Raw genomic sequence first — 25,246 nt, 5'->3', positions numbered from 1 at the left:
GCCACCGAGGGCGGACGCAGGGCACAGCACGTGGGGACCACAGGACCTCAGATGCAATGCGGGGGAATGTGCTGGAAGCAAAGCCCGTGCACACGGGCGCTCGGGAGCCGAGTCCCGGGCACTGGACCGCAGACGGGTTCAGGGCGGGAACCGGCGTCCCTGCCCCTCGCTGCAGGCGACACTGCCGTGGACTTGACGCGCACGTTACCTTCAGAGGGGGCACGGCCAGGTCCACCTCGCGTCGCTCTCTCTGAAGCTCCACGAGCTGAAATGAAAGCCAGGCGCTGACACGGCTGCCCCCCGGCACTGCCCTGCGGTCTCGGCCGGTGCCGGCTCACATGGGTCGGCTCTGAACAGCAGGGGACCTGGTGCTGGGGGCAGGGCCTTTCCCGTCACCGCCCAGCGGGTCCGGGGGACAGAGGCGGTGCCTCCTCTGTCGGGAAGTACGCCGTCCCCGACCCCCCACCGGGAAGCGGCTTCCCAGTGATGCTCAAATGCACACGGGGTCCTGAGCCCCTGGGGCTGACTCCCAGCAGCCACCGCCAAGAACTGTGACCCCGTGCACGTCACCCGCCCTCTCTGCCCCCCTTTCCTTGTCCGTGGAGTGGGTGACGCCCAGCGTCCACCCAGGGATGAGGACCACGGGGAGGAACCAGCGCACCGATTCATGCACCGTGCTGAGAACCAGCCTGGCATCCAGCCAGTGCTCAATACATGCACGCTGTCGCTACGACTTGGGGGCAGATGAAAGCTGGATACTTGTCATGGAGGTGTGGCAATGTCCCCTCCCCCCGAGCGTGGGCTGGTTCCTGATGCCCCAGGAGGTGTGGCAATGGCCCCTCTCCCCAGAGTCTGGGCTGGCCCCTCAATGCCCCAGGAGGTATGGCAATGCCCCCCCCCCCCAGCCTGGGCTGGTCCCTGATGCCCCAGGAGGTGTGGCAATGCCCCCCCAGAGCCTGGGCTGGTCCCTGATGCCCCAGGAGGTGTGGCAATGGCCCCTCCCCCCGAGCCTGGGCTGGCCCCTGATGCCCCAGGAGGTGTGGCAATGGCCCCTCCCCCCGAGCCTGGGCTGGCCCCCCGATGCCCCAGAAGACGGCACAGCGACACTGGCATCATCCCAGGCCTGGAGGAAGCTGCTTCCACCTGAGCTCCTTCTCGTTCTGATGGAAGACCCCTCCCTCCCTCCCTCCCTCTCTCCCTCCCTCCCTCCCTCCCTCCCTCCCTCTCTCTCTCTGCCTCTGTCTCTCTGTAACCCTGCCTTTCAAATATATGAATAAATAAATCTTTTTTTTTAAGTGAGTGAGAAGGAAGTAGGAGGTTAACAGCAGGATCAGAGACAAGATTTGGGGGTGACAGATCTACCGCGGGGTTGGCGTGGGGGTCACGTGAGAAACCCTGCGAAGCCAACGACCACAGAGCAGGAGAAGGGGAGGGAGAGGACACCGACGGCAGTGAGCGTGTGAGAGTGCTCGGCGTGACCAGTGCTCGGGAGGAGACCGTCCGGAGCCACAGCCCCCGCATGCAGGGGACGCTGTGGCCCAGAGACACACAGCCGAGGTCGCAAGGCCGGGGAGCCCGGGGGCCTGTGATGCCGGCGCCCAAGAACCGCATCACAAGATTCCATCGGGCAGCGGGAGCTACGAAGGAAGACTCGAGTGGGAATCCCAGCACAGAGAAACGACAGTGATGAGCCCGACAGCAGAGCCGCTCCTCTGAAGAGAGATTTAACTGGCAGACAGACAGAGAGACACCTAAGGTGTAGGGAGAGAAGAGGGTGGAAATGAGGCAGACCTAAGACCCGGGGGTACGGTCGAAGCTGTCAGCCCTGTGAGATGCCGGAGGTCATGTCTCGCCCACCAGTGATGGACGAGGCAGAACAGGGACACCACGTCCCACGCTGGCTGAGGACCCAGGCAAGAGGGCCCCTCGTGGATGCTGGAGGCTTTGGACAGGGGCCACCCCCTGGACAGCGGCACTCCCACCCTGGGGACCCACGACCCCAGTTCTCTGTGCCATCATTACAAACAGGTACTTATGAATGAATGGCAGTTATGACCGACCCCACAGCAGGGGCACAGAGACAGAACGCCGCCCACCCAACAGCTCCCTGCACATCAAAACACAAGCACACAAAGGCTGGGACGCAGCAGGCACAGGGCACGCGGGCTCTGTGCACGGTGTGGGCAACCGTACAAGGCCGACACCAACAGCCAGCCACACCCCCAAGCGCTGATGCACTCTGCACCTGTCAGCTTGTGAAAGGGTTGAGACTGGCGGCCTTCAGGGCGAGCAGCTGTGGGCGCGAGCACAGGCCACGCGGGCATCCTGGCTGTCAGCTGTCTCGGTTCATGGTTTTGCACCCTCTGATCCTCTGATTCTTCCGCTAGGATTTGCCCTGGACGTGGGCAGTGGGAACACAGCACGACAGAGACGGGAATGCCCACAGAAGCCAAACAGAACCGTGTGAGCGTCCACAGAGAATCGGTCAGTGGGTGATGGCTTGGCCTCGTGATGGAAGAACACACAAGGCCTTTAAAGAATGAGGCGGGACAGACATCCGGTCGCAGTGGCTGAGACACCGCTGGGGATGCCGGCACCCAATTTTGGAGGGCCTGGGTTCGAGTCCCTGCTTTGCTTCCTTCTCCGGCTTCCTGCTAGTGCTGGCCCTGGGAGGCAGCGGTGACGGCTCAAGGACTTGGGTCCCTGCCAACCACGTGGGAGCCCTGGATGGGTTCCTGGCTATCAGCTTCGGCCTCGCCCGGCCCCACACATGGTGAATGGACCACTGGATGAAGCTGCCTCTCTTTCAACTCAATAAATCAAAAAATAAAAGAATGAGGGGCCATTTTGTAGTGTAGTGTGGTTAAGCCACTGCCTGCGATGCCAGCATCCCATCTGGGTGCCACCAGTTCCAGTCCCGGCTGCTCCACTTCCAATCCAGCTCCCTGCTAATGGCCTGGGGAAGCAACGGAAGATGGCCCAAGTGCTTGGGCACCTGCACACGTGTGGGAGACCTGGTTGGAGTTCCTGGCTCCAGTCTGGCCCAGCCCTGGTTGCTGGAGCCATTTGGAGGTGTCAACCAGCAGATAGAGGATCTCTCTCTCATTCTCTCTCTCTCTCTCTCTCCCTCCCACCCTCCCCCACTCCCTCCCTCCCTCCTTCTTTCTCTGTCACTCTGCCTTTCCAATACATAAACATAAAGCGACTTTTCCCAGAGCTTTTTGAAGCCCTTTCACGGACACACACGTACTTAGCCAAGGCTGACTCGTGGAGAGACCACAGGCCCTTTGCTTCTCTCCCTTACACTGTTCATACGTTAAAAACCTAACAGATACAACCAGCTGCTGGGGCTGGTGCGGAGACCTTGCCGAGACGGGCACATCTGATGCGGGCAGGAGAGGGGGCGCCGGCTGAGCCTACCTGGCTCCGGAGCTGCTCCTGGAGCCGGACGGCCTCGTCCCGTGCCAGCTGCAGCTCGCGGCCTGCGGACGCCTGGTCTCTGAGCTGGCACTGCAGGGTCAGCACCTGGTGCCGGAGTCGACGGACGCACAGCCTGGGGTCTTCCCGGGACGCCTGGGCCTCCGAGTGCTGGGGCTGTGGAAGGCACAGACTCGAGTCAGGCTCCTGCTTGTTGAGTCTGTGATGTGTTTCCCACAGCAAAAACAAAACGCAGAAAGGAGGAATCGCCGTCGTCTCCTTTTCCGGCACGAGCCCTGTGCACTTCCTGCAAAGCCCCTGCGCCCCCACGCGTGTGCAGGCGTGAGCGTGTGGGGCTCAGGCTTGGCGCCCTGGCCCAGCGCCCTAGGATCCTCTCTTAGAAACACGCACAGCGGAACGGCGTCCCAGGGGCTCGGCAGGGATGTCAACCACCGTCCCCCCGACATGCGGCAGGACGAGGAAACGGGACGGCCAAGCCAAACGAGGAGACGCACACGACAGCGCAGCCGCCCGCTTGTATGGAACACGGCAGATCCCGTGTGCTCCCGGGCTCTCGGCTCAGGTCTCTGCAAAGCTGCCCCTCACTCTCCCTGGACCTAATGCCAGGCAAGCAGGTGTCACGTGGATGCCAGAGGGAACTGGCAGGGGACAGAGCCCCCATATGCGCGCTGGTTCAAGTCCTGGCTGTTCCACTTCCCATCCAGCTCTCTGCTAATGACCTGAGAAAGCAGTGGAAGATGCCCAAGTCCTTGGGCCCCTGCACCCGCATGGGAGACCTGGGAAAAGCTCCTGGCTCCTGGCTTCGGATCAGCACAGCTCCAGCAATTACAGCCGTTTGGGGAGTGAACCAGCATATGAAAGACCTCTCCCTCTCTCTCTCTCTCTCTGCCTCTGCTTCTCTGTAACTCTGCTTTTCAAATAAATAAATAAATAAATCTTAAAAAAAAAACCATGGGAAACCAAGCAGAATACGATATTTTTTTCCTGATTAATACAAATTCCCACCGCGTGGGCCGCGATGCACAGGCTGGGCCCCGGCGGGAACAGATGGGCTCCGAGCGGTGCCACGAGATGCAGCTCCCAGTCTTCAAAACAACTTGGCCTTTCGGGGAGTTTGGCGCCACTGTCGCCAGGGACGTGGACAAGGCCTTTATCCCTGGGCCCTAAGACACAGTCCACAGCATGTTCCAGAGAGACGGACAGCGGGGGTGGGGCTGCCCCGAGGGCCACCTGCTCCCTGGGGACCACTCTCTGCACTTGGGCTGGGGCACAGCACTGACCCTGCCCCCAGGGGCTCTGTGTGGGGAGGAGGACACAGAAGCGGGGGGACAGCACAGCATGGCCGAGGGAGCCGCCCGTCCAGAGGCACCGTCCATGCTGGGCCTGCACCTGTACCCCAAGGCCCCCTGCAGCCCGCGCCCCACCCCGTCAACAGCAAACCGTCATGGTAACGTCACTGGGCACAGGGCTGGGGGCGGTCAGCCCCAGGGCCTCTCTGTACTGAGCCCTGCCTGCCACGCTGCTGCCCAGTGTGAGGGTAGGGGAGGCATCGCGGCTCCGAGGCGGAAGTGGGGTGCAGGCAGGGGCGGGCGGGGCCTGTGGAGACTCAGAGTGAGGAGGGTGGTGTCACTGTTCACCACAGGGAATCTGGCTGTCACGCCCGCCGTCACAGGAAGCCATGGAGGGGGAGGCGGGTTTAGACCAGTGAGTGACAGGGTCTGGTGCGTGGCTGGGATGACTGGGAAGGGAGGCACCGTTCACCCCGTGTTCCTGGCTGTCCCTAGATTCCATGGATTCCGGCATCGGACAGGGGCGGCCGCCTGTCCTCCCACGTCCACCTCAGACAGGGACCCCTGCAGCGCACATGGCACCATGGCGTCCCCTACTCAAACCCCCCCCCAGGGCTGCTGAGCCTGCTGCACCTGTCTCGTGGCCACTTCTCCAGCTCCACCCCTACCACAGCCTGCCCTGCCCACTGTCCAGCCGCTCTGAGCACAGGCAGGGCCCCTCCTGCCCCAGAGCCCGGCCGCTCACTCTCCCCCTGCCTACAGTGCTGTCCCCACTGCTCCTGTCCAACCTGGCGGCATCAGCTGGACCTGCACCTCTCGGGACTGCCAGTTCCATCCAGGTCAGAGTGGCTGGCACTGGACAAGCACGCAACCTGGAAAGAATATATGAGACTTGGAAAGCCAAGACTCTGTGGCAGTAAATGACCTCCATGAAGGATCTCTGCGAGTGAGATCCCAGTGGAAAGAACGAGCCATCAAAGAAGGAGGTACCTTTCTCTGAAGGGAGGAGAGAACCTCCACTTTGACCATGGCCTTGTCTAAATAAGATCAGAGTTGGCAAACTCAAGAGGCTTCCATAGCCTTGGCAACTCATGACAAGAGCCTAGGGAGATTACTGACGCCATTAACAAGAGTGTCAATTGTTAAATCAACAACAGGAGTCACTGTGCACTTACTCCTCATGTAGGATCTCTATTCTTAATGAGTTGTACTATGAGAATTAACAGGAAAACTAGCACTCAAACAGTACTTTGTACTTTGTGTGTCTGGGTGAGTGCAAACTGTTGAAGTCTTTACTTAGCATAGCTTTGATCTTCTGTACAGAAGAATTAAAAATGCATCTTAGTGAAGAACGGGATGAGAGAGGGAACAGGAGAGGGGACGGGGTGGGGGTGGGAGGGAGGGTATCGGGGGAAGAACCGCTGTATTCCTAAAGCTGTACCTATGAAGTTTGTATTCATTAAATAAGAGGTTTTTTTTTTTTTTTGACAGGCAGAGTTAGACAGAGAGAGAGAGAGAGACAGAGATCAAGGTCTTCCTTTTCCATTGGTTCACCCCCCCAAATGGCTGCTATGGCGGGTGCTGTGCCATTCCGAAGCCAGGAGCCAGGAGCTTCCTCCTGGTCTCCCATGGGGTGCAGGGCCCAAGCACTTGGGCCATCCTCCACTGCACTCCCGGGCCACAGCAGAGAGCTGGACTGGAAGAGGGGCAACCGGGACAGAACTGGCGCCCCAAACGGGACTAGAACCTGGGATGCTGGCACCGCAGGTGGAGGATTAGCCTATTGAGCCACGGCGCCAGCCAAATAAGAGCTTTCTTAAAAAAAAAAAAGGAATGCATGAGACTGATTCCCGGGGGCACTGGGTGGGACGTGAGCAAAGGGAAACCTGGCGAGGCGAAGGCGGGCTTTCCCGGGACTGCGCTCTGCATCCTTTCAGGAAGAGCAGGGGTCCTGCCAGGTCAGGGAATGAGGGAGGGGCTCAGGGGACCCAGGACAGCAGGAGCTCGAGGGACAGAGGAGAAACCCGAGCGCCGTCCCGCAGCTGCCCCTGGTGCTCCTGGCCGAGGCAAAGGCTGTCCGGCACAGAAGGAACTCCAAGGCTGGACAGCCCCGGGGACACAGCCGACACCCCAGAGAAGCCACACGGCACAGCGGGGACCACACTGAGGAGTCACGGCTCTGGGACTCCGGCCCAAACCAAAACAGACCTGCACGGCAACAAAACTCACTCGCCTTTCCCTGGAGGAAGATGATGGTGAGAGAGGTCCTGTCCACCGTACGTCCCTGGCGTGCAAGAAGCAGGAGTGTGAGTGCTCACCGGGAAATAAAATGGGCTCAGAGGTGCGTGGAGTGCAGACAAGGTCTCCAATACCTCTGGCGGGTGTGCTTTGAAAAGCGTGGGAAAGAGCTGGCAGCAGTTAAAGCGCAAAGTGCCGCTTGGGATCCCCACGGCCGTGTCAGAGCCCTCGGCTCAGATCCCGGCTCCCTGGGGAAGCAGCAGGTGATGCCCAAGCATTCAGGTCCCTGATTTCCATGTGGGGACATCGACTACATTCCCAGCTCCTGGCTTCAGCCTTGCCCAACCCCAGCCATTGTGAGTATTTGGGGAGCAAACTAGTGAATAGAAGCGCGCTCGCTCTCTCTCTCCCTCTCTCTCTCTCACAATTTTAATAAAAATAAAAACATAGGAAGATATAAACAGAATGGATGAACTGATGAAGTTTTTCAATAGAGAATCAGAATCTCCTTTAAGAATAAGAAAATGGAAATTTTAGAACTGAGAAATACAAAGAGACGTGCAATTAGGAACTCACCAGATGGATTTAGCAGAAGACGGACACAGCAGAACGTGTGCCAGCAAACTGAATGGGGTCCACAGAAAACCCAAACCTAAGCACAAGGGGAAAACAGGACAGAGCTTTCCAAACGGGAGAACAGAGGGAAAAAAAACCCTGTGTCCCTGAAGGAGAGGAGGGGGAGGTGCTGTGTCCAGCAAGCAAAGCCACCACCTACAGCACCAGCACCCGTGTCACGGGGCCAGGCCCAGTCCCAGCTGCTGTCCTCCAGTCCAGCTCCCTGCTAGCATCCCTGGAAAGGTGGCCCCAATGCTTGTGCCCCACCACCCACACGGGAGACCCAGACAGAGCTCCAGGCTCCAGCGGTCAGCCTGGCCCAGTCCTGGCTGTTGTGGCCATTTGGGGAGTGAGCCAGCAGAAGGAGGATCGCGCCTGCTCTCCCTGTCTATCCGTCTTCCGTTTTCATGCTCTGCTATTAAATAAACCTTTTTAAAAATAGAAACAGAGTGAGAAAACGAGACAGGAGGAAACGTCTGAGCACACAATGACCAGGCGCTGCTGAGTCCGACAGACGTCACGAATGCACCATTTCAAGAAGCTCGGAGAAGCAAGCGGGATAAAAGCCAAGGAACTGCTCCCAGGCCCACCACAGCCGAACCACCAGGACCCAGCGGACGAAAGGAAATCGTAAAGCAGAAGAGAAATGGCACCGACAGCTGACTTCTGTGTGAGGCCATGGGAGGCAGGAGGCGATGGCACCGACCTGGGAGAAATGCTTAGCGGGGAGACCCGCCCACCTCAGCTCCTGCATTCGACGGAGAAAAACTTCAGTGAGGGTGAGACAAATGGAAGCAGGCGAGAATCAGCCCCAGCACACCCTCGCTGTGACAGGGAACGCCAAACGCTTCCTGAAGGCAGGAGGCAGCAGATCCACGGGGGTGGGAGGAAGAGTGAACAGCGCAAGAACACATTAAGTGGCTGCTTCAAGCAACGGCACATCGACCCGGGAGGCTTACGGTACCAGAAATCACACACGTGGCAAACACAGTGAAAGGAAAGGGAGCAGATGGCGTCCAGCATTCCATCTGGGCACTATTTGGAACGTGCTAAAATGCTGGTTTAAATATACTAAAATAATTAACAACTACATCCTGAAGTTTCTAGGGTCGGGCTGGTGTTGTGGTGTAGTGGGTTAAGCCGCCGCCTGTGGCAATGGCATCCCCTGTGGGCACTGTTTCACATCCTGGCTGCTCCACTTCTGATCCAGCTCCCTGCTAGTGCACTGGGAAAGCAGTAGAAAGTGACCCAGGTACTTGGGCCCCTGCACCCACGTATGAGAACTCGGTGGAATTCCCAGCTCCCGGCTTTGGCTGGGCCCAGCCTTGGCTCTTGTGTCCGTTTGGGGAGTGAACCAGCAGGTGGAAGCTCACTCCCTCTCTTTCTCTGCCTTTCAAATATATTTTTAAACCTTTAAAAAGAGAATGGCTGGGACTGAATACAAAGGGCTTAACAACGCCACCTTGTGGACATTAAGTCACTGACAGACACCTGAGCATTTCTTCCTGGGGCCTCTGAGAGCCCAGTGCTGTCCACGGAGGAGGGGAGGGACTCAGAGGAGCCCACAGCTGTACTCACAGTCACGGGTCCACGCCTGCGGAGAAACTCCTGACCCCCAAATACAAAATCTGGTTTCAAAGTCATAGCACTGGATACCAACCTGAAGCACCTGCTTAGGGGTAACCTTGAACTTTCTGGAGCCCAGATGTCAAGGAGCGAGGCCCACCTATGCCCCTTGCGGACCCTGTGACCCCAGGAGAGTCACTTCCTTCCTCTGACCACCTGAGTTAGCAGGTGGACGCCGGAGCACAGCCAGCCCCGGGGAGGGAGGCAAGCGGGATGGCACAGCAGTGCAGTCCACCTACCTGAAGGCCATGGCTCGGCCACCGCGGAGCTTGTCCCGGGTCTACAGAACACACTGCCCTCGTCTCCTCTTGGACGCCTTCGTCCCCGGCTGCATCGGGGCTGCCTTGTGGGCCACAGGACGGAATCCCAGCGGTGCAACCAACGGCGCTTCTGGAATTCTCCACGTCTGAGGACGACCCCGCCGGCCCTGCAACTGGGTCCACTTCCTCCTCCGCGGGTGGCCCGAGGACGCCCATCACCGGCTGTCCCGAGGGTGGAGTCGCCTGAACCTCCTTGTCCACAGCACACACCCAGCCCTCCGCCATCTGGGGTTCCCCCGGGAGGGGCTCCCCTCCTCCCATCGAACGCCGCCGATCTGGGTTCCTCTGCGAGGCCACGTCCGTCTCCAGGACGCAGACCCTGCGTAGAAGGTGCGCGTGCTCGCTCCGCAAGGCCTGGGTCACGCGCTCGAATCCCAGCGCCAGCTCCTCTGTCAGCTCCTTGTAGCCGGCCCCGAGCTCCGCCACCAGCGCCTTGAGCTCCCGGTTCTCCAGGGCGGCTCGCTGCATCACGCCCAGACTCCCCTTGAGCTGCGCGTTTTCCTCTTCGAGCTCCAAGATCTTGCCGTAGCTCCTCTCGTTGCCGTCTTCCAGCTCGGAGATGACCTGCAGGCACTGGTCCAGCTCCCGCTTCCAGCGCTCGGCGTCTCCCAGCAGGGCGCGGTTAGCCCGTGCGAGCCTGGCCGCCTCCGCCGCCTCTCTCGCTCGCGCTCTTTCCAGGGCGCGCACTTTTTCGTGGCACCTGTCTTGCTCCCCCTGAAGCTTGGCGTTGCCACGGACAACCTGGCTCCCGTCTCTCTCCAGTCCACAGAGGAGCTGGTGCAGCCGAAGCCTCAGCCTCTCCAGGGCTCTCCAGGGCGGGGACGGCCGGAGCTCCCCCAACCCTGAGGGCCCTTCTGGGGGGCCAGGGCTTGCTTCCTCCCAGCCAGGCACCGGCCGGGGACCCGGGACCTTGGCCTGTCCCTGTTGAACATCTTCACCGCCTGCCTGGGGCTCTGTTGCCTCTGCAGAACAAACTTCCCAACGTTGGTTCCCGAAAACCTGCGGCAAATCAGCACCCTGCCCAGCCACCCTGCGGTTCCCCCTGGAAGACGGGGGCGTTCCCCGTCCCCGAGCGCCCCCATCAGGCCTCAGGAGGAACAGCTGCTGGAGACACTCCTCCATCGCCTGTTCAAGCTCATCTATGTCAACAGAGAACCTGTCGCCCCGACTGGGAGCCCACGCGTGGCCCCCATCAGTGGACACAGCCGACCCGGGACACAGCGGCGACCCCGGTTCTCCCACAGCCGGCGTCACCGTGCCCTCATAGCCCTCTGAGTCAGCCTGCTGGGGGACACCCCTGTCAGCCGAACCCCACACTTCCTGATGCGATACCGTCTGCTCCTTCTCTTCTTCCTCCCGCCCAGGGCGTTCTTCCTGCCGAAGCAGAGCGTCCCCAAGCGTCAGCGGCTCCTCGTGCTGACCACTGCTCCTGGCCACTCTGTCCCTCCCCGCTGGCCTGTGAGCCCCGGTGCAGGTGGGCAGGGGCGCTGCTTCCTCCAGCGACAGCCCACCTTGGAGACCCCCACCACCTCCATCCTCCCCTCCCTTCCCACCCAGGGATTCGGGACCCTCCAGGGACACAGGGACCTCTCCCTGCAGAAGAGGCAGTGGACACTCCGGCTGAGGCTGGGACACGGCAGCCTCGCTCTTGCCCTGCATGCCCTCCGGGGCCCAAAGCCCGCTGCCCAAGGTCACGGTCTCTCGGCTCTCCTGACCCGGCCAGCACTTGCTGCCCAGGGCTGCCTCCTCCCTGCCCACGGTCTTCCTGGCCCCGTCTTCTTCGTGCCAAGCATCTCTGGGGTCTCTGGGCGCTTTCGTGGGGAGCGGGTGATCGGAGGCGTGTGGGGACTCCTGGCACAGGGGGCTGTCACGGCTCCTCGCCCGGGGGCAGTCCCGGCCGGGCTGTCTGGCGGCTTCGGCAGCAGGTGGGAGCCCGGCGGCCAGCACCTCTTCTCTGGGAGGTCTCAGGAGCAGCGGTGGCGGCAGGGGGGCAGGGTCCTCGGCTGACCCCCAGGGAGGCAGCGTGGCCGTCGGCACCAGGACCGAGGGTTGCGGGGCTGGGGCGGCTGGGAGATGCTCTGAAATCCAGGTCAAGTCCATAGGGTGGAGGGACCCATCCAGGCCCTGCGCTGAGGGGCAGCCGCACACGAGGACAAGGATCTGTTCGTCCAAGCCGGGCTCGGCCGCAGGAGGCTGTGGGCGGAAGGACACGGTCAGGTGCGAAACGGCCCCTCCCACCCTGGGACCTCATCACCTGCTGCCCTTCTGCTTGCTGACCTCAGGACAAGTCTCCTGCCGCCCCAGGGCCTTTGCACGGGCTCCTCCCTCTGCCCAGAAGCTGCCTCCCGGAGAACCCTCCTGGCCCACTCCCTGGCTTCACTCACATCTCAACCCCAGCGTCACTTCCTCACACAGGCCTCCCCGGGCACCTCCTCGGCTCCCTACCGTGCAGGCTCTCTCCCTGCTCCTGCGGCACCGCCTGACCCCTCAGCACCCTCGCGTGGCCACGTCGGGTTCTCTGCCGCCCCGTGCAGACGCCCCGGCACAGGGGCAGATTTATACTTCGTGCGATGCAGCAGAGGGTGGCACCCAGGCCGGGGGGGGGGGGTGCCGGCTACAGTGCAAGGGCTCAGTGGCCGCTGGGGCTGGTGGCCGCTCTCTCGTGCCCAATGCAGAGCCGAGGAGGGTCTGCTGGACACGCCACTGCCTGGGGCAGGGACAGCGGCAGGGACGGGGTCGGCCGAAGCGCCAGGCACACAGCAGGTGTTTCCCAGGCACTCCAGCAGAGTGGGCTGGGGCCTGGACCCCCCGGCGAGAGGGAGTGGGGAGAGGGCACGGGAGCCCGGCCCACTGCGAGCTCTCACGGCTGTTTCAGGTTCCCTGCGCCTGCAGGCAGGTTCCTGGTGGAGCCCCAGCAGGGAGAGGCTGGGCAGGTGCAAGACCCGGGAGGGAGAGAGGGAGGGCTCCCTTCGGAGCCCCATCCGTAACACGGGGCCCCTCGAAGTCCTCGGACAGGTGCCTGGGCTCGGGAGAAGGGGGCGGTGAGGGCCCAGGCAGCCGAGGCCGCACAACAGGAACCGAGACAAGTCCTAAGTCACAGCAGGGCTGAGCCCCCGGAAAGGCAGGCAGGGGAGAAAGAGTGCCCCCTAGTGGCCAGGTCACGGTGGCCGGTTTCCCAGCAGGACCTCAGGGAGCCGGGCCTGGACAGGTGGTTGGGCAGGCACAGGGCCCGCAGAGGTCGAAGCTGAGGGAGAGCTCCCTGGCGCCCCCTCTTGTGGGCTCTGTGGCTGCGGCGAGCCCCATAGCTGCCCTGGGTCTCAGGCGCACACCTGCAGAGTGGTGTAGGAGTCCGTCCATCTGTCTGTCTGTCTCCACCTGTGGGGCTCAGCTCGTCCAGGGCCCAGCAGCCTGGCCAGCTCTCAGCAACTGCCCCTCCCCGCCCCCCACCCCGCCCAGGGTGCTCCTCCCTGTGACTCACCCCATGGGGCCCAGAGCCCGAATGAATGAAACCAGACTGAGCCCAGAGCCCGAATGAATGAACCCAGAGTGAGCCCAGAGCCCGAATGAATGAGCGAAGAGAGGGGGAGGCCCCTCTCGGCTTAGAACCGCAGACCCAGGCCGGGCTCAAGGCTTCGGCTCCGGTCCCGGCAGGCTCCGGCCTCCGCGGCGACAGGAAAGTGGAAGCTGAGAGGGGCTAGGCCTCGCCAGGGCCTCAGCCAGCCACGGCAGGGAGGTGGGGCGGTGCTCCTGGGCCTGCACGGGGCAGGGTGGGCTTCAGGCTGGAGCTCGGGGCCCATGGGGAGTCCCGTCCTCCTGTCTGGGACCGAGCCCCGCCTGCGTGGTCAGGGGTCTAGAGATTCCGTCTGCTTCTTGGAAGCCCGGCCACAGGCGGGGCCCCTCCTCCCCTCCCAGCCAGGTCTCGGTCGTTGCGCCCCACGCCCTCAGGCCTCCCTCAGCCTCAGCCTGGACTCTGCCGCTTCGCGGCCCCTCTCCCACCCCGTGAGTGCACACAGTAGGGCCGACGGCCCCGGCTGGACCCTGCCCGTGCAGAGGCCTCTGGCCTCTCCTGCTCACAGACCCCACAGGGGCTCCCAGGGGCTCGCCCAGTCACCGGGCCTGGCGTGCTAACAGAGGGGTCTCGGCAGCCCGACGCAGCCCCCAGCGCGGGCCCCCCCCCCCCGAGGGCTGGCCTGGGAAGCAGCATGGCCCCGGGGGCCGAGACCCTCGCTTGCTGAAGGGGGCTGCTGCGCGGTCACGGCTCAGGCGGGCTCTCCATCCCACGTCTCCCGCACACGCTGAACGCTAGAACTGCGTCTCAGCGCTCGCGGGATGAGGGCGGAGCCTCGGTCCTGTCTGGGCGTCTGAAGACAAGGCCTTTGGGAAGGGATTTGCTGGGGCAAATCCCCACGATCGAACAGGGGTGGCTTTGCCAGGACGGACATGGGCGTGAAGGAAAAGCACACTTCCTGTCTACTTCCTGTCTCTCTGCTTCCTGTCTCTGCTTCCTGTCTGCTTCCTCTCTGCTTCCTGTCTGCTTCCTGTCTCTACTTCCTTCTGTTTCCTGTCTGCTTCCTGTCTGTTTCCTGTCTACTTCCTGTTTCCTGTCTGCTTCCTGTCTACTTCCTGTTTCCTGTCTACTTCCTGTCTCTACTTCCTGTCTCTACTTTCTGTCCTGTACTTCTTGTCTACTTCCTGTCTGCTTCCTGTCTACTTCCTGTCTCTACTTCCTTCTGTTTCCTGTCTGCTTCTTCTACTTCCTGTCTGCTTCCTGTCTCTACTTTCTGTCCTGTACTTCTGGTCTACTTCCTGTCTGCTTCCTGTCTACTTCCTGTCTCTACTTCCTGTCTGCTTCCTGTTTCCTGTCTCTACTTCCTGTCTGCTTCCTGTCTGCTTCCTGTCTCTACTTCCTTCTGTTTCCTATCTACTTCCTGTCTACTTCCTGTCTGCTTCCTGTTTCCTGTCTATTTCCTGTTTCTGCTTCCTGTCTTCTTCCTGTCGGCTTCCTATCTGCTTCCTGTCTCTACTTCCTGTCTGCTTCCTGTCTTCTTCCTGTTTCCTGCCTGCTTCCTGTCTGCTTCCTGTCTTTACTTCCTATCTCTACTTCCTGTCTGCTTCCTGTCTCTACTTCCTGTCTGCTTCCTGTCTGCTTCCTGTCTGTTTCCTGCCTGCTTCCTGTCTGTTCCTGTCTTTACTTCCTATCTCTACTTCCTGTCTGCTTCTTGTCTGTTTCCTGTCTGCTTCCTGTCTGTCTCCTGCTTCCTGTCTGCCTCCTGTCTCTACTTCCTCTCTGCGCCCTGGTGCACCGTGCGGCGTTCCTCCACCAGGTTCCGCACCCACCTGCTCATCAGACGGCAGGCTGAGGCCCCCCACCCTGGCCCGTGCGCCTCCACCCTGTGCACCGACAGCACCCTCCTTCCGTCCTAAGGAGCCGCTCTCGGGCACAGTACTCAGGGTCATGAAAAGCTGCTGAGGCCAAGGCTCAGAGACGCGGCACGACCATGACGCGGGGAGCAGAGGCAGCGGGCCCCCACCCAGCGGACGGGGTATACTCTCCCCACGCGCCCAGCCCCGCACAGGTGGGATGATGATCCAAATGACACACTGTTCCAGCTGGGGCCAACTGGACCGGCTGACCTGGCAGCTGCCCGCCCCAGCAGTGGGCTAGAGGGGAGGGGGCCTCAACTCAGCCACCCTGCTCCTCCGGAAAGGCACGGCACCCCCGGCAGGGAGGGCCCTTGGCCAGCCACAGACGCCCCGCCGGAAGCCTGGCCCGGAGGCCCGAGCCCTGAGAGATAAGGCTCACATCTGAACAAGCCGGGGACACAGCACTCCAGCTCCAGTGGCCCCTGCCCTTTGAGGACACGCTGTCAGCCAGGGTGTGTGGGGGCGGTGCAGAGCAGCTCCCGGTCAGCACAGGGGCTCCCAAGAAGACAGGACCCCTGCTGCCGCCCTGCCCCCGTGCCCTGTCCCGAGGTCGGGGGTGGCAGTCTCCGTGTCTGGCTAGGCCTAGGCCAGACCCCTCCTGGGCCTTGACCAGCTGTGTGACACCCAGCAAGTGACCCTCCCTCACTGAGGGGGAGACCAGCCCTCCCCTCCATCACCAGGACACCGGGAGGATCATGCAGGCCCACCTGTGGCCAGCAGGTGGCGTCCCCACACCGCACACACCACTGCACTCCTGCACCTGCTGAGGCCCGTTGTCCAGGCAAGCCGTGGCGCTGGCCTTGGCTGCTGCAGGGCCCGGCACCTCCTCCCTGGGCAGGGGCAGCAAAGTGTCCTGGACGAAGCCCGGGATGTCAGGAGAGCCGTGAGCACCCGGGGAGGTGGAGACTCCCGCCGTCCTCACTATGCCTTCCCAGCAGGGGCCAGACGCCCTCACGGGCGAGAAAACCAAGGCTCAGGCCACAGAGGGCACCGGGCCTGGCCACGCAGCCTGGTGCTGAGCTCTCGGCTCCCCGCCCCGGGCAGCACACGACAGGAGCCACATTCTGACCTCGGGGGAGTCTGTCTGTCCACCATGCTGCACCCCGGCTCCCCCGGGGGACGCCCCTCTCCTTCCCATGCGGAATTTCCTCTGTGGCCCCTAGGGAGGTGGCTGACGGCTGTGGCCGGGTACTTTGGACAGCGCCCGCCCTCCCTCCCTGGGCAGATGGGGCGCCCCCACCCAGCTGGGCACACAGCGTCCGGCAGGGGATGGGGATGGAGCGCAGAGCTTTGAGGCGTGCTCGGGGAGTGATTCGGCCCCTGAGCAGGTGCATGGCCTGTCCCCCCCTCACCTCTCCACAGGCCCCCACCTGCCCCCGGCACACACCCGCACCGGGCTCCTGGCTGGTCCTCCTGCTTCCCTGGCGTTCTCTCGGCTGCCAGCGAGACCCCCTGCCATGCACCCTCCCACCTGCCAGGCCTCTCTCGGGGCCCTCAGATGCCGGGAGCAGCCCGGATGCAGACACGAGGGCCCAGAGGCCACCCATGGGCTGGCCCGGCCGGGCACCTTGGTGGTTCACACCCCTGAAGCTGTCACCCTGGCTGCCGCTGTCAGCGGCCCTGGCTTGGCTGCCCCCTCCCCTGCCCCTGTGCCCCTACAATGCATGCTCTTTGGGCCTGGCTGGCACACTCTGGGTACAAGGGTGCTGTCCATCGTCCATCACCTGCTGCCAGCACCCAGCTCTGGGCCCCTCCCTTGCCTGCTTTCTCTAACGTCCATGCAGCAGGCCACCTGTCTGCACCCAGCCCTGGAGCGTCCCTCTGCCCTGCAAGCTGAAACCTTGCTGGGCCTCCCACGTCCCTGTGTGGGCTCCTGGAACAAACCTCCCACCTGCCTCAGGGCCTTTGCACACACAGCACCTGCTGCCTGGACCTCTCTTCCCACCCCCACCCCCACTCCGAGCCCTGCTAACCCCCCGACCCCGGGCTCAGTTGAAAGGCCACAGTCTGAACAAGGCCATCGTTGGCCTTGCTGAACACTCCCCCAGGTGAACCCCCAAGGCAGCTCCTCCTCAGTGTGCGGCCTCCTATTAACCTGGGCGATGGTTGCGCCACAGCTATTTCTGCTCACAGACCAGGACCCTCAGTCCTGTCCACACCATGGTCGTCAAGGGGCTTCCAACAGCACCAGCTGGGACCTAAACCAAGCAAAGCCAAAGGGCCTGGGCACCAGCACCCGGTCCTGACGGGCGCCCGCCCGCAGCTGTCCCGAGCCCACGGCCCCTTGCTTCCACCCACCCGGTTCCCACGTGGCCAGAGCTAAGCACGCTTGTCAGCAGCTTAAAGGCACCGTGGGAGCAAGGCGGAGAACAGGAAGCCAAAGACAGAAGAGGGAAAGATGGGGGGGGGGGAGGCGGGGGTGGAGGGAGGCAGAGATGCAAGTTCAAAGGACAACGCTGGGGAGACCGAAGGGAAGAAACCACCAATGGGAGGCGCAGGAGTGGGCGGGGGCAGCATCGGGGCCACGCCCACGTCCACGCCCACACGGGCAAACTCCCTTCACAGCGGATCCTACTTGGAGTTGTGACAGCACGCAGGCCAGCCACGGGGCGATTCAAGGCAGGCTGGCTGAGCGTGGACTCCATGGCCAGGCCTGGGGCTGGGGACGCTGGTGTGGACAGGGCTGGGTCCCGGTCTCGCAGAGGTGACACGGGGCGGGGTGGCCTCTGAGGTCTCCATCCACCCCACCCCTCCGTCCACCCCTTCACTTCAGATGTGTTCAGAGAGGGACAGTCACTTGCCCAAGGCCACACAGCAAGCCAGTGGGAGAGCTCTCCGTCCTTTCCCACAACGCACTCTGACTGTCGATTCTCCCTGCTTCTCAACTCTCAAGGGAACGCCTGTCTGTAACACGGCCTGCTTCGGCGTTAATGGGAGATTTTGAGGGGCTGGTGCTGTGGCAAAGCAAGTTAAGCCTCTGCCTGTGGTGCCGGCATCCCGCATGGGCGCTGGTTCTAGTCGCGGCTGCCCCACTTCCGATCCAGCTCTCTGCTGTGGCCCGGGAAGGCAGTGGAGGATGGCCCAAGTGCTTGGGCCCCTGCACGCACATGGGAGACCCGGAAGAAGCTCCTGGCTCCTGGCTTCGGATCGGCGCAGCTCTGGCCATTGCAGCCGAGTGAACCAGCAGATGGAAGACCTTTCTCTCTTTCCCTCTCACTGTCTGTAACTTTACCTCTCAAATAAATACATAAAATCTCTTTTTTTCAAAATGTAACAGGGAAGCGCAGACACAGTCGCTCATGTGTTGGAACGCAGCCTGCGTCTGTCTGCACGAGGTTGCGTTTCTGCTCTGTGCACGCTGCAGTGCACGTAACGGAAGGATCGTTCCTGCACAGGGCTTCTGCCCGGCCGCGTCCCGCGGACGCCTGGACTTCAGTCTCCAGGCTGGGCCCCCCAGCGGACACTCGGGCCCTCCCCAGCAGCACCAACTGTCAACAGTGCCAGCGGCACGTCCCTGAGCTCATCCCAGCCCTCGGCACGCGCTCATGGAAGTCAGGGGCCGAGGCAGGGGCAGCCGTGGTTAAGCTGCTCCCCTCCCCCCACCCCCTGCCTGGGAGCCGCCACACTCCCAGGGGCTCACGCCTTCCCCGCCAGCAGGATCTTCCTGTATCAGACCAATACACCAATACCAATGCACATTTTATACCTAGTGGACCTGACTTTCCCAGGAGACCCCTGGCCGCCGCACTTCCTTTCCCGTGATTCGCACGCTCGTGGGTTTGCCCGTGGCTTTTTACACCGCCTTGGAGCGCCGCTTGCGCAGAAGCAAGCGGAGCGATGCAGCGATTCCCGTCCCTGCCACCAGGGGGCGCTCTGCAACACTGTCGGGCACCCAGCTGCAAAGTGTCCAGTAGTTGGGGAGGGGGGATGCCATGGAAGGGTAACCTCACAGAAGCACGCGTAGCAGCGTATGGAGGGAGAGCTCGGGAGAAGCCCAGAGCCTAGGGCCTGATGTTCCGGAAAATCACAGACAGGCTTCTGAAAGACAGCTGTAGCTACGCAGTTTATTGATCAAAATGCCAAGGGGCCAGTGTGGCCGTTGCGGCACGGTGGTGAGGCCTCTGCACCGGACGCCCGGCGCCCACGGCCGAGGGCCTGCATTCAATCCGGATCCAGCATCCCGCTGAGGTGCATCCCTGGAGGCACCAGGTAGGGTCTCAGGCACGGACCCCCACCCCCACCCCGCAGACCCGCTCTGCGTCCCAGGCTCCTGGCTTGGCCTGGCGCAGCCCTGGCTGCTCCTGGCATTGGGGGAGCGAGCCAGCAGACGGAAGCTCTCTGTATTTCTCTCCCTCCCCCACTCTCTCTCAACTCGAAACAATTACGAGGTGCTGATACCAAACGCACGCTTTCCTTTTATCCCATGAGCCTAACAAGAGGAGTAGACAGGAAATGCATAGCGTGGCGCCGCGAGCGCAGAACAGCGACGCCAAAGCCGCGCGCAAAGGGACCCGGACAGACACCCACCCTCCCCCTGAGAAAACGCACGGCATCGAGGCGTCCAGTGACTCTGAAGCGGACGACCCCGGCCTGGGGATGTTTGACCCCCTTTCCTGCAAGGAGCAACACTTCCTGCAGTGCCTACTGCCCCACAAGGGAGAGAGGGGTGGGCCTGGATGGCCCCGAGGGGCTGCGCTGAGGCTCCCTCCACAAGGGGGCGCACTCAGACCCACTTCTCATTTCAGCCAAATTCCAGTCCTGTCCCTGAGCAGCCGGGAAAGCCGCTACCTCGTGCACACACAGGGGGCGCTGCTGTGCCTGGCTCACGGCCGTCACGTGTGTGAAACAAGACGACGTATGTAAAGACACCCAGGAAGGTGGCCAGCGCGTGGGAGGACGATATGAAACACAAGTGAAGGCGCCTGCCAGGTCACCAGCCGCCACGCCAAGAGCCAGGCGGGGGCCCGATGGCAGGTGCCTCCAGGGGCTGTCGGGGGGGACAGTACAGACCCTGCCAGGCGGAGCTCACAGCCTACGGGAGTGCCGCCTGTGTCAGGGCCTGCACGCGGGGCCTCTTTCGTCGGATGGGCAGAGGGACCAGCAGTGGGGGAATGGCAGGGGGGCTGCCTGGCTGGAGGAGGGGCAGATGGGCTGGCAGAGGGCGGGGCAAGCGAGAGGACAAGGGACAGGCCACAGTGCAGACGGGTGAGTGCCCCCCGCTCCCAAGATGCAGGGGCTGCAGTGGAATCCCCACTGAGATGCTGTGAACAGGGGTGCAAATGGGCCATGTGGGTGGAGCCTTTGGACAGACAGAACTGGTGTCCACAGAAGGGACCCAGAGAGCAGGAGACCTCTGTGCCCGGTGCCTGGTGCTCTGCTGGGGCAGCCTGGACGCACTAGGGTGACAGGCACACAAGTGGTTTGCTGGGGACGTGGTGGGCAGGTGGGCGGATGGGTGTGCAGGTGCAGAGGTGCAGGGATGGGAAGTGGAGGGAGACTGGGCAGGCGCGCAGGTGGGTGCAGGGATGGGTAGGGAGGTGAAGGTAAACCCTGGTGGGTGGGTGAGGCTGTGTGGGTGGAGGAGTGGAGGTGGGGGCGGAGCCTGTGAGGAGGTGACAACCTGGCTGGGCGAGAGCTCCTGATAAAAGCCAGCATCACCCCTGCCCCGGGCTCTGGCCACTCACCAGGCTACCGCGATGGGCAGTGGGCGCCCGGGCGCTGAGCTGCTGGCGCAGGGTCCGGTTTTGCTGGGCGAGGTCCTCCACGCGGCCCTGCAGGTCAATCTCTGACAGCTGCAGCCCGAACACGCAACAGCGCAGCTCCTCCAGCTGCGCACGGAGCCGGCGCTCCATGGCGCGCTGTTCCCGCAGCCGGCGCACCGCCTCCTCCCGCTCTCGCTCGCCGCGCTCGGCCCTTGCCCGCAGGGGGCGCACCTCCGCCGCAGCCGCCGCCGCCGCCGCCGGGGTTTCCGTGGGGTGCACCGGCACCAGGGCCTGGGGGCTGCCAAGGGAGGGCGCCGGGGCCGCGCTGTCCAGCTGGGCCAGCAGCAGGCCCGCAGCGCGGCACAGGCGCCGCACGTCGCGCTCCAGCTGCTGCACCTGCGCCCGCAGGACGCGCTCCTGCTGGCGCACCAGGCCCAGCTGGCGCCGCTGCGTCCACCGGCAGCGCTCCAGGGCCGCCGCCTGCTGCCCCAGCAGCTCCTCCTTGCGCCGCAGCCGCTCCCGCAGCCGCCTGGCCGCGCGCTCCCGCTCCTGGACCTGCAGGTTGCGGTGAGGAGGGGTCAGGAAGCGGGGCGGGGGGGGGGCACCGCGGCTCGCTCTCACCCTGGCCTAACACCTCCATGTTTTGCATGGTGCATTTTTACTGGAACTTTTTTGCACCACAATATATTACTTATCTGGATTACTGAAGGGTTGTGGGGCGTCCCCTTTGATCCTGCAGGTCTGAGGGTCCATATCGCACCCTCCTCCTGGCCCTGCACACCCACAAGCCCCCAGAAGGGAAGTGCAGTCTCAGGACAGGCACCAGCGAGAGGGCGCCGGCTTTCCAGTGCCAACAGCCACTGCCAGAGCCCCAGGCGTCCCCACGTCCACCCGGACACACCCATGCTCGCCACGTCCCGGCACCAAGGGTCAATGCCTGGCCTGGCTGCTGAGTCAGGACTCCCCGGGGGCCACAGCAGCTGTGGCTCTTCCCCTGCAGGGACCCTCAGCAGTGACTCAGAGTGTCCCAGCAGCCAGGACGGCAGCCCCTGGCTTCTGACCCCAATCCTGGCCTGTCCCTGGTCTCACACCTCCTCCCCACCGGGGTGCGCCCCCACGGCACAGCTTCTCACTGTCAGGATTAATGCGCACCAGCAGGTTCAGCCGCATAGGCACCTGCGGTCGCTGCTGTACCGGAAGCAGGAAGACACCCAAGGGAACACGCAAAGCACACGGGAGGGAGGGGAGATCTAGGGAGAGCTCAGGCAGGCCTGTCCTGGGGGCTGGGCAAGCAGGTTGAACCCTGGGGTCCAGCTCCCCGGAGCAAAACCCTCCTGGCTCCCCAGGCCCCGAGCGCGGCCAGCTGCAAGGAGACGGCGTCATATGCAAACGCCTCCTGGGACCCTGGACAGCGGCACCACTGTCGAGCGGCGTTGGCCAGGCCCAGAGAGCACAAGAAACTTTTTTTTATTTTTTGACAGGCAGAGTGGACAGTGAGAGAGACAGAGAGAAAGGTCTTCCTTTGCCGTTGGTTGACCCTCCAATGGCTGCCGCGGCCGGCGCACTGCGCTGATCCGAAGCCAGGAGCCAGGTGCTTCTCCTGGTCTCCCATGGGGTGCAGGGCCCAAGCACTTGGGCCATCCTCCACTGCCTTCCTGGGCCACAGCAGAGAGCTGGCCTGGAAGAGGGGCAACCGGGACAGAATCCGGCGCCCCGACCGGGACTAGAACCCGGTGTGCCGGCGCCGCAAGGTGGAGGATTAGCCTAGTGAGCCGCGGCGCCGGCCAAAGAAACTTCTTTAAAAACACGAATGTCCCCGGTGAGGACTTAGGGTCAGAGCTGGGCCAAGTGGCAGGTGGGGGCCCTGGGAAGCCCCCGTGCCACTCTGAGCTCTGCCCCTACTCTGGCAACGGGGCTTTGCGACAGGCCTGTGCCAGCACACACGCCACAGGGGACGGCAACAAACGGGACGGCACGGGGCCCAGGGCTCCTGGTCCTGCAGGCACCGCCAGTCCCCGCGCCTCCTCTCCCGCGTGCACCTGGCTCTCGTGGCTTGCTGGCCCTGGTGTCACTCGATGGCAGAGCCGTGTCTCAGCCACCCTGGACATGGTGCAGGCATGGGGCGCTCCAGGCAGTGCCCGGAAAATGGAGTGACAAAGTAAGATGACTTCGGTGCCCAAAAAATCTGAACTCCGCAGGCACCCCGCCGTGCATGGATTTCAGGGTTTCTTACACCAAAACAGAGTTGATTTTTGATTCCAGGTCCATGAACTTGGTGTCCTTCGGGTGCAGGGCGCGGCCCACAGACTTCCAGCACTTTCCCCAGGGACTGCCCGCCATTGCCCGGGGATACCCACGCCGCACTGCGCCACCTCGCACGAGAAGCGGCCCTCGGCACCGCCCAACGGGCTGCTCCCAACCAGCGGGGGTTCCTGCCCCTGGGGAGGGGGAGTCCAGCTGGTGCCCCCGAGACTACCTTCCCTTTACCTGGGCCGCTTCCCCTCCCCTCCACTTCTCTCAGCTCAGGGCTCTCCCAGGGCCCGTCCAGCTTTTCCAGGGGAGAGACACCCGGGCTCGTCCATGCGCCCCCGCGTCACAGCACCCACAGCACCCACACCTCCGCCCTCCTGGTCTATTCCGAGCTGCGTGCCCTCCCCCCCACCACGTTGTTCCCACCCCGCTGACCGACGGGTGCAGCCTGCAGCTTGACACCCCGGGCCCTGCTCTGCACAACCCTTGGCTGCAGCAGGAGCCACGGGCGATCTCTGGGCTCGGCAGGCAGCCGTCCTGGAGCCTGGCGGCGGCCTCCGTGGCGGCTCTCTCGGTAACAGCCAACAAATGCAGGTGCACGCCCATGGCTGTGTGTTTCACAGGATCAAGCCGTGCAGCGGGCCCAGGGGGTTGGCCCTGTGCCGCTCCTACCGGCAGATGACTCAACGGACACCCGAGGTCACCCAGCCAGTGAGTGTCAGAGCTGGGGTTTGGCTCCCACCCCTCAACCACACTGGGGAGCCCTCTGAGCCAGCCCTGCCTCCTCCACCTGACTCCTCCTTGCCCCCTCCATCTGACTCGTCTCTTCCTCCTCCATCTGACTCGTCTCTTCCTCCTCCATCTGACCCATTCCTGCCTCCTCCATCTGACTTGCCTTTGCCTCTATCCGACTTGTCCCTGCCTCCTCCATCTGACCCAGCCCTGCCTCTTACATCTGACCCAGCCCTGCCTCCTCCATCTGACTCCTCCCTGCCCCCTCCATCTGACCCGTCCCTACCCCCTCCATCTTCCTGCCACTGCCTGCCGCCTTCAGAGGGGGTTCCATGAGGCCCTGGCCGGCCGGCCCCTCCTTCCGTCCTGCCGACCCCTCTCCCCGCACTGCCGGGAGGTTCACCCATGCGCTGTGCTTTTCCCCACGCTGCTGCCCGGGCCTCAAGACCCCTGCACCCATCCTCAGCAGCTCCCTCCCCTCAGCCCCCGGCCAGTGCCCCCACAGCAGGCCCAGCCCCCGGCCCCCGGCCCCCGCACGGCATGCAGCGTCACAGCTGCCTGCCCCGTCTGCCTCCTGCACCTGCAGGAGAGCTCCCAGAGGCCAGGGGGCTGCAGGCACAAAGACCACTGAGTAGAGAGCCCCCCACAGGCGCCCCGCCCCCGGGACTCACCCCGACAGGGCACCGTGCTACAGACGGGGAAGCCGAGGCCACTGCTCGCGCCCCAGGCCCGCCCCGCACTCACCCGCCAGCACCGCGTCCCCCACCCCCGCACCCCCGGCCCTGGGAGAAGAGAGGACTCCGTACCCGGGCTGCCAGCTCCTCCTGGGCGCGCAGCGCGGCGCTTCTCTCCCGGGCCACGCGGCCGCCGAGCCGCTCCAGCTCCCCGCGGAGCCTCCTCTCCGACAGCTCCAGCTCCCGGATCCTGCAGCGTGGGAAGCAGGGAGGCGGCGGCTCAGGGCAGGGACACAGCCCCGGGGCCACAGACGCAGGCGGCCGGGAGGGGACAACCCTGGAGTGTGACAACGTGACGTTCTGCAAACCACTCGGCCTCCAAGCCACCGCTGAATCAAGCAGTATCAGAAGTCAGATTTGCACCGATGTTCCCACCCCCAAACCAGCGATCCCCACTTCTGCTAACGGCAGCTCAGAGCGACTCAGCCTGGCCACCGAGTGAAGCCTCGACCTGCACTGTCCCAACTCATCCTCGCCACGCTACCAGCCTGCAGGTGACTGCTACCCCAATCACACGGAGGGCCAGAGAGGTCAGGCCACTTGCCGAAGGTCACACAGCATCATGCACACTCACACGTCTAAGCCAGGCTCCACTGCCTCCCATCACAGCTACATCCTTGCCAGTCTAAGGAAATGCCTGAAACCCTGAGACACACTTCTAGAAGGTTTTTCTAGACCCGCCCGTCCCGGACACGCCGTGCTCCCGCACTGAAGCCAGGACTCCGCCCCAGACCCTGCTGTTCGCCCCCCCCCCCCAGGGCCCTGGCTCAGAGGGCGGCTGGAACGATGAAATAAACGCACTCTGGCTGACCGAAACGCCCAGGGTCCCCTCTGCTGTGTCGGTCCTCGGGCCTGGGGCGGGGTCTCGGGAGTGGCTG

At 63.2% G+C, this 25,246-nt stretch overlaps 1 protein-coding gene across 3 annotated transcripts in view; it reads right to left on the bottom strand.

The window, feature by feature from the left end:
* C2H4orf50 (chromosome 2 C4orf50 homolog) overlaps positions 1-25,246 on the bottom strand; it is an 81,488-nt gene that overhangs the window by 49,274 nt on the left and 6,968 nt on the right. The window contains exons 3-8 of one of the 3 annotated variants that reach the window (XM_089326916.1): positions 24,441-24,558; positions 20,635-21,207; positions 9,446-11,719; positions 7,542-7,617; positions 3,421-3,594; positions 209-265 (exon numbers count right to left, since the gene is read on the bottom strand). In XM_089326916.1, coding sequence (XP_089183042.1) covers positions 209-265; positions 3,421-3,594; positions 7,542-7,617; positions 9,446-11,719; positions 20,635-21,207; positions 24,441-24,558 — 3,272 coding nt within the window. The remainder of the gene's footprint in view (positions 1-208; positions 266-3,420; positions 3,595-7,541; positions 7,618-9,445; positions 11,720-20,634; positions 21,208-24,440; positions 24,559-25,246) is intronic. The other 2 variants (XM_089326915.1, XM_089326917.1) reach the window with 2 other exon arrangements.

This window comes from Oryctolagus cuniculus, chromosome 2 (assembly GCF_051225735.1).
Source record: "Oryctolagus cuniculus isolate XC-2025 breed Fujian yellow rabbit chromosome 2, ASM5122573v1, whole genome shotgun sequence".
NCBI classification, from domain to species: domain Eukaryota; kingdom Metazoa; phylum Chordata; class Mammalia; order Lagomorpha; family Leporidae; genus Oryctolagus; species Oryctolagus cuniculus.
This window is presented reverse-complemented; position numbering and strand designations above follow the sequence as displayed.